Source organism: Octodon degus, unplaced genomic scaffold (assembly GCF_000260255.1).
Source record: "Octodon degus isolate 3935 unplaced genomic scaffold, OctDeg1.0 scaffold00046, whole genome shotgun sequence".
Lineage (NCBI taxonomy): Eukaryota > Metazoa > Chordata > Mammalia > Rodentia > Octodontidae > Octodon > Octodon degus.
In genome coordinates, this window is record NW_004524622.1 from 2,383,431 (window position 1) to 2,392,237 (window position 8,807).

The 8,807-nt window shown below is 44.0% G+C and overlaps 1 protein-coding gene across 1 annotated transcript in view; it reads left to right on the forward strand.

Moving 5' to 3' along the window:
• Nucleotides 1-8,807, forward strand: part of Reep3 (receptor accessory protein 3) — a 45,641-nt gene that overhangs the window by 8,479 nt on the left and 28,355 nt on the right. The window contains exon 2 of the mRNA XM_023716218.1: nt 812-904. Within this exon, the coding sequence (XP_023571986.1) occupies nt 896-904 (9 nt within the window). The 5' untranslated portion in view covers nt 812-895. The remainder of the gene's footprint in view (nt 1-811; nt 905-8,807) is intronic.

The window sequence follows — 8,807 nt, forward strand, 5'->3', positions numbered from 1 at the left end:
TTTTTTTTTTTTGATGCTTTCTTCTCACCTGTATTCTGATGGATTTATGCCATTTTTGAAAAAATGTTACTGTTGTTTTAATGAGATTTGCAGAAGAAATAAAATTGTGTATATCAACTCTATCACCTTTACCCACACTTCCTAGTTGACTTTGTGAGTAGATACTTATACTTGAATTATACTGTGGTATCTTATAAGACATTATTAATGCTGTTTTTTTTTTTAATGTGATCACATGGAGAATGGGTTTTAAAGTAAAACATTATCAGTCTTTTTTCTTATGAAACAAATCTTTAATTTTACAAAAACAAAATATAATCCAACTGTTGGCAATGTACAATGACTCAAGGGGCAGGGAGATAGCTCAGTAGAAGAAGCACTTGCCTGGCAAGCTCAAGGGCCTGAGTTCAATCCCCGGTTCTGCCAAAGTGATTTTTGATGAGTTCATGTTTACTTATATAAAAACCAATATATAGGGACTAGGGAGATAGCTCAGTAGAATAAGTGCTTGCCTGGTAAGCACAAAGGCCTGAGTTCAATCACCCATTTCACCAAAAATAAAATAATGATATATAACTTCACTGCCAAAGTAATCGATACTAGTAAGATCACATGACTTGTATTCTTCCTTAGGTTTTTCAAAAACAAATTCTTTCTGATCATTTCAAGATCATTACAGTGGATCCAACTTTAGGAAGCAGGTGTTAAATGTGAATAAGATTATGTAATTGAGGGATTAAAAATAAATGTCTACTATAATTCTTTCTAAACTTTTAGAATGTGAGTTAATGTACCCCTGACTTATTGATAGTATTCTACAGCTTGCATGTAGAGATTCGCAAGCCTGCCCTAGCTGCCTGTCGTTTGTGTCTTCCAAAAAAATGCTCTGGAAAACATGCACACAGTAAGAGAGCTGCTCACAGTAACACTAAACTAAGGGGCCAAGTCAGGCTTTTGCTAGCACCAGGAAGAATTTTGCCAACCTCACAGTGCCAGTGGAAGTGGATTTTTAAAACAAGAGACAGAAACAGTTGTTTCCTTTAAAGGAAATGTTGCTAAGAAGTAAATTGGAAGGAGGCCTGGCTACCCCCACCCTAAGCCCTAGTGATGGAATAGCTAAAAGTCGTAAAAGCTACAATAACCAAAAAACTCTGCTGCCTCCACCCTCACTGCAGGGAAAAATGTATTCAGAGGCATCCCGGGCTCTGCTTGGTCTTTATTTGTTCAGAAGTCATAGCTTCGCCACTTGAAGAAAACCCCAGTAAGCTCCAAACAGGAGAAATAATGATTGACCATGAGGAAAGTCAAGGTGCAGTGAGAGACTTCATTCACAAATTAAAATGCCAGTGATACCTATCCCACTGCATTTTCTCGAATCTAATAGTTTTAAAAGACTTTTTATTTTGAGAGCCAGTGAGTTAGCTCAGTGGACTAAAGCACCTGCTTAGGCAAGCTTAGACAAGCGCAGGGAATGTGGTTCAATCCCTGGCACCACATGCCACTCCAGTCCTGCCCCAGGGAGGGCTGAGCCCACCAGAGTCAGGGCATAGTGGCACACACCTGTAACCCCAGCGCTGGGGAGGCTGAAAGCAGGAGGACCTCCACGAGTCTGAGCTGCATGGTGAGACCCTGCAACATCTAAATATATACACACATACATACACACATGACTTATTTTGAAAAAGGAAGAAGAAAATGGAAACAACTCACAAAGCAAGAAAAATATCAAAGTGAAAAGACTGTACAGAAAGTAGCTCAATAAAGCAATATAAAAGAAGCCCCCCCCAAAAAAAAAGCCACCATAAAATCAGGGAAACAAATATATCTAATAATTGTTCCCTTGCATAGGCTTAATGAAATAAATACATGAAATACGTAAGGGAGGGAGGAAAGTATAAACAGGATTGACAAATTGAGAAAGAAAGAAATGGAGGGCTGGGGAGATAGCTCAGTAGAATAAACGCTTGCCGCGCAAGATCCTACCACAAAAAAAAAAGTTTAATCAAGCAGGGCTGAATGTGATGAGGAGAACAGTAAGCTGCCTATTATAAGTTTTATTACTAAAAATTGGGATTTTTGAAATAGTATCATAGATACTTGATCTTTTTTTCCTTTTCATCTAAAGATCGCACAATGTACATAGAGAAGTCTCCTTTAACACAATACCAGGTCTGCCTTGGGAATGCTCAGACGCGTACATCATCTTTCCATTATGTAATTTTAGAAATACAGTGCGTTTGCCAACTGCAGCTGTAATAATCAGATTGCCGACCAGATTGCCATTATGCTGTGAAAGGGCCACCTAAAAATATGAAGCTAGGGCTGCTCTTAGAGATTCTAACTCAGTAAGAGAAATAAAGTCTTTCCTCAAAGCCTCATTTAACTTAAAAGGTACATGGAAAGGATATTACATCACAAATGCAATGAAGACATAAAATAAAATTCTTTTAAACTATTTAAAAATACCAAATATATGTAAATATATTTTAGCTTAAAATTTGTCTCTCAGCTACCAGGATAATTTTCTTTGTCAGTTAAATGAATACTTTTTTCTGAAAAGATCCCGATTCTTCAGCTAAAATGAAAACTTTAGTGACAGAAATAGACTTGAGTTATTATACCTCACAGAACCATAATGACTTCCAAAGCTTTCCAGCAGGTCTCTTCAAATGAAGATCTAACATGGAGTTTTACTATGTTAAGTCCTTGTTAACAAAATTGTCAAAATAAATTCTTCAAGCCCACAGTGGTAGTCTTCCCCACGTGGCTGCCAAGCCTGGAGGGGCCGGATCAGGAGTCCTGAGGCAGACCTCCAAGGGCACCTCCTCCTCAGAAGCCAGGGAGCCTCGCTTCCTCAGTTGTGCTGGTCCAGACGGCCCTGCCCAGATGGCTCACTCAGAGCTTTCATCTGCTAATGGCTAGCCTGGAACAGTGCCTCAGAACACGCTGTCTCTCAGCACTGAGCTCATCTTCTGTCCAATGAAAGGCTTTTGGGACACTGCCAGAGAAGCCACTCCCTTCCCGTAGCTGACATCCTGAGGATGTGCTCTGAGCTGCGTCCTGCGCCAGTGCTCCCAGGTTTCTGGGAGTGGAGGAGCCCCTGGGGTCTGTGCGGCTGGTCTGGCCTGGGCTTCAGACTGCATTTCTTGCAGACTTCCCGGGCCAGGTCAGAGGTGCTGGTAGGACAACCCCACTCAACTGCCATTAGGGGGGACTCTGTGCAAGTCCCAAACTCTGATCACAGATCCAAAACAGGTGGAAAGCCAAGCGAGGTGGGAGCCTGCGGCAGAAGGATTGCAAGTTCGAGGCCAGGTTGGGCAACTCAGCAAGATTGTCTCCAAAATAATAAATTTTACCACACTGTGCTTTTAAAAAATAACAACTGCATGTATGTGAATGGGGGCAAGGGGCACTAAATAACTTAAGTGTGCTTTGCAAACATCTTAGTTAACTGATTAACAACTTGGGATATGTTAAGGAAAAACTCCCTTAACAGAAGAACCATATAATTGGAGGAATAAGGATATTGAATTGGGTTCCTCCGGGGCTCCCCAAGTCCATGTGGGTGGTTCCCTGCAGAAGCACACCCCCCCCCGTTTCTCTCCTCCACACCGTTTGACCAAGGCCTACCTTGCCCTCAGGCAGCCCTTCCTGACCCCCGGCAGCCTGGGCTGTGGTTCCACCTCCACAGATACCCCTGACCCTCAGTTCTCCCTGAGTCAATATGGCCTTGTTAGAAGAGAACTGTCCCCTACAAATGTGCTATTCCAAATAAATCAAGAGGAATTTAAACCAAAACAGGGGGCTGGGGAGAAGTGGAGTGTGAATTCTCAGCCACTGTGGATGGAAAAAGTTATTTTGGGACTAAGAAGTCATTCCTTCCTAAATTCTGCTTCTGGGAACAGTTCCCTTAGGCAGTTCCTGCTTTTTGCATCTTCTTTTCAACACTTTTAAAATTAATTATCATTTAGTTTTTAAGTGTTTCTGCACTTTTCGATCTCTTCAGTTTCTGGGATTCTGCTAAGGTCCGGGACAAGCCATCTGGCCTTCTCAGGAGCTTGTGAGAAGCAAGACAGCGTCCATTTCTCTTCCAGTCTGTTCCACTTCCTTCGCTGTAGCACCCATACAGCTGTGTAAAGGGAGACCTTCTCTTTGAAAGCCTCACGGAGGTGACCCGGGCTCTGAGGTTGAGCCAGTGGAAGTGTCGCTCCCCCGGAGTCTGGCTGGCAGAAGGAGCAGCAACACCCGCAGCGGGGAGCCCCTCAGTCCCAGCATAGCATATTCATCCTTGGCATGCTGCAGCTTTTTAAAAGCCATATTCAGCCATGGTCTCTATTCACTTTGGATGTAGCTGCAACTAGCTTATTTTTGTGCCTCTAACTTAGCACAAGACTGAGAAAAATCCCCTAACTGAGCCATCTGGACTGGATAAAAAAGGGAGTTTTTCTGTTGGATTTCTCACACTTTGTTCCTCTTTGTTCCAAGGGGGGAGGGGCCGTCATGAAGTAACCAAATTATTGCGTAATGTTCATAAAACAGAAATCCTTTCAGCTCTATACTGTTTCTGAAGATCTCTCTATCAGGATCTCTGTGTCTCTGGAGTGTCCTACAGAAAGAATGTTTCGGGTGGATTGCCTCTACTGAGGAGCTAATGGTGGTCAGAAAATGAAGTTCTCTTTGGGTGGCCTGAAATTCAGCAATGTTTATTTCTTTTTAGACTCAGCAAAGATTTTTCCCCCCAGTGAAGCATATTTTAGCATTTTATGCTCTGGATTTACTTAGTGTGGTTATAATTGAAGTCATTAGGCAAGCGTAATTTTTTTTTCTTAAAGACCAGCACTAATAGCTGTATGATTCAAAGGATCTGTAATTAACAGAATTTGGAAAGTTTTTAAACATCTGATAACCTTGAAAACAACTTTGACAAAATAAACTTTTTTATGTTAAAAGCTGCTGTTTTTCAGTTCATATTACTGTATGAATTAAAGTGAAGAAGTAGTGAATTGCTTAAAATTTCAGAAATGGTTCAGTATGTGCTTGCGCTACCAGGCACGGGGTGCGAGGTGCTGGGAACATGATGATAACCAGGGAGTCCTGGGCCCTTTGGTCCTTACAGTCTGACGGCAGAGGCAGGCTGTGCGCGCAGCACACTGCATGTGCGGGAGGGAAGAGGACAGTGCCAGCTCCGAGCCCCTCAGGGGGGCAGCACTGGCTGGGAAGCCCACCTTTCGAAATGGAGCAATTGCCTTCAAAGAGGGCAGTAAAGAACATGTGATAAAAATAAATAAGGAACAATAAATAATGAATAAATAAAGAAAGAACATATAATAAAAATATTAGTATGTATATGTGGGGTCAAACATTTTGCTGATTATCACCTATTTTGTATGCATGCAGTGCCGAATACCAGCTCCTCAGCATGGGATGCCCTGGGCGTGCACTTGACCCTGTACATGCAGCCCTCGCTCCCCCATGAAAGCATCTCCGGGTGGGAATACCCTGACCTGGTGGCTGTGACTGTTTCACTTTAAGGGCCCTAAGTAAGCATTATCAAAATTAATATATCTTTTTAATTTTTCTTTTTGTCAAACAACTATAAATTAGTACAGTTGTATCAGTTAACAAATTGTTGTTATCATTGCTATTGTGTAATAGTGATCACAGAAAAATAAGCTGCTGAGCTGGGCATGGCAGTACATGCTGCAGTCCCAGCACTGAGGAGGCTAAGGATAGTAGGGTCACAAGTTCAAGGCCAGCCTGAGCTGCATAGTGAAACCTAGCCACTAATTAATTAATTAGAGGGCTGGTGAGATGGCCCAGTGGTCTAAAGCACCTACTTAGAACAAGCTTAGCAAAACACAGGGACCGCAGTTCAATCCCCCAGCACCACATGCCAGCCAGCCCCGCCCCCTGGTGGACTGAGCTGGACACACACACACACACACACACACACACACACACACACAAATAAATAATTTAAAAAAAAAATAATTAAAACAGCTGAGGTAGGAAAACATCTCCAGTTCAGTTACTGCCTAGGTAACTTAGCCAGACCCTATCTCGAAGTGTGGGTAGCGTGCACCTGGTTCAAACCCTCAGAACCACTAACTAACTAAATGAATGTTCCATAAAGATACACCTTTAAAAATCCTTTGTAGTTAATCCACTGTCACTCCCTTTATCTGTGACTCTTACAAACCTAGAGAACATGCTTACCACCAGTGTGTGATGTCACCTATGTCCCTGGCCCTGTGGATTTCTCTTACTTTCTGGGATAGAAATCAGGAGGGTTGTTTCTTTGCATTATTTGTTTACCTTGGGGTCTTTGTAAAAATTTTATCTAAGAACGTAAAGCATGAAGACTTGGTTTGCTGAAAAATATGAAAAGATGGGGAAATGAGGCCAGCTTCTACTGGGCAGCAGAGTATGCAAATGCATTCGTGTTAAATGGAGCATGGTCTTTGATAGTAAATTTAGCCTGTGGGGATGTTCGTTTTTACAGTATTCACTCAGCCTTTAAATAGCCTCTCGTTCCTCAGGGAGAGGGAAGCTAAGAACTCCATCACGTGACTGTCTGGATTCGGAAATTCTAAGGCTTTGTAAAACCTTATGGATTTGCGGTAATAATGAAGCATGTGCTGGCTTGTTAAGCAGGATACTGTAATCCATGCACTATGTAAACCAGAGTGTAATTTTAGGTGCTATGGTTTTATATCACAGATGACTCCATAATCTTCAAAAGAACTTGCCTAATTAGAAGACTAAATGAATTCCTTTTGATATTTGAATGACTTTAAGATTCTATTTGAGGATTCATATATATATATATATATATATATATATATATATATGTATATTCCTGGTACTGGGGATTGAACTCAGGACCCTGCTAAATATTTTATTTTAAATTAATGTACTTATCACATTTCTCTAGCCATAAAGAATTCAATGGGTAAAGCGTTCCAAACATTTAAAATGACCACATGCATTAGAAGCTTATTACTGAACAATTAGGAAAAATGGACATTACAATGTTACTGGTGGGGGGTTTTTTTGTTTGTTTGTTTTTTGTTTTTTGTTTGTTTGTTTGTTTTGGTGGTACCAGGGATCGAACTAGGGACCTTGAGTTTGCCAGGCAGGTGCTTATGCCAGTGAGCTATATCCCCGGCCCAAGGATTTTTTTTTTTTTTTTTCTCAGACTGCCTGAACAGGTCTGGTAAGACAGGTGGAGCTGGGGATGGAACAGCAGTATTCTGCTCCTGACTGCCTTTGCATGAGCAGGTGCTTAAACAACTGAGCTAAGGGCAGGCCCCCATCTGGCTTGTTAAAATGACCTAATCCATGGCCAGGGATACAGCTCTGTAGCATAAGTACCTGCCCGGGAAGCACAGGCTCCTGAGTTCAATCCCTGGTTCCTCCCACCCCCCAAAAAAAGATGACCCAATCCAGGAATTCCTTTGGTAAATGTTTCGAGTATCTGCTTTATGCCAGCCCCACTGCTGGACATTAGGAACAGATTTAAGAAGGAAAACACGGGGCCAGGGAGACAGCTCAGTAGAATAAGTGCTTGCCTGGCAAGTGCAAGATCCCGAGTTCAATCCCCGGAATGGAGGGGGGGGTGTGGATATAGAAGAAAAGAAAGAAAGTAGGCCGAATAGAGCACTGGTCCTCACTCTGAGCTTCACCCCCTGTGTCTTCTTTCCTGAGACCAGGTCTGCTAACTTGCTAAGCTACTGCTTCAGCCTCCCGGCACTTTGCGGCCTCCATCGCCACACGCAGCTGCTGTGCCTTTTACGGACATGGCAGTGCTGCAAGCCCGTGCGGCGCGCTGGTCCTCGAGTCTGTTCAGCTCATCCTGGGTAGCTCTCTCACCCTCCCCCAGGTCCACCCCTGCCACTCACCCGACAGGTGCCAGCTTGCCTCCGCACACTGGAGCGCCAGGTCCAGCTGCGAGCCCAGCATCCCTCTTCCCGACTCAGCGGCTTTCCTTCCTTTCCTGCCGTCCCAGGGGAAGATGCATCCCTGCTTCTCCCGGTCTCTGTCCATCCCTCCATCTCTGACCCCATCTTGCTTATCTCGTTTCTCATCATTCTCCTCTGTCTCCTCAGTAAAACATTAAACCCCTGAGAACAAGCCCTTCCTGTTGCTGTTTTTCCTCCCTTGGCACAACCAGGTAGCACTGCTGCAGCTGTGTCAGTGTGGTCTTCATGGACGCGGCGGCAGCTGGGTCCTCCTGGAGACTGGGCTTCATGAACGCGCCGTGAGGACTCCACAGCAGGGAGGTGTGCGCGTGGGTGCTGCTGCGCGCTCCTCCGTGTCCAGGGCATCTTTTTTTTTTTTTTTTTGGCAGAACCAGGGATTGAACTCAGGCCCTTGCGCTTGCCAGGGAAGCGCTTATTCCACTGAGCCATCTCCCTGGCCCCCAGGGCATCTTGATGCAGGACGCTTTCTCCTTCGGTTTTTGGTGACCCTCCGCTGGGCTGCAGGAGCACTGTGGCACTCAGGCGCTCCGCCTGCACTCGCTCCAGCACCCTTTCCTCCAGGGCAAGTTGTCGTCTCCACGTTGGACACGTTTGCACTGAGAGTGAGGCCAGAGCAGTGATGGCAAACCTTTGGGAGCTTTCTGTGGCTCAGACAGCCCGCAGGGGCACATGTGCTGTAGGCTCCCACCGGCCTTAAGGACTGAAGAGGTTGGTCAAGGGGGCTTTCAAGAAGAAGCTGGGTACTGCTCTCTTATTCATTGTTTTCATGAAGGTATCTCAACAAGTTTCTTGATTTTACCAATTGTTTCCCTTTTTTTTTTTTTT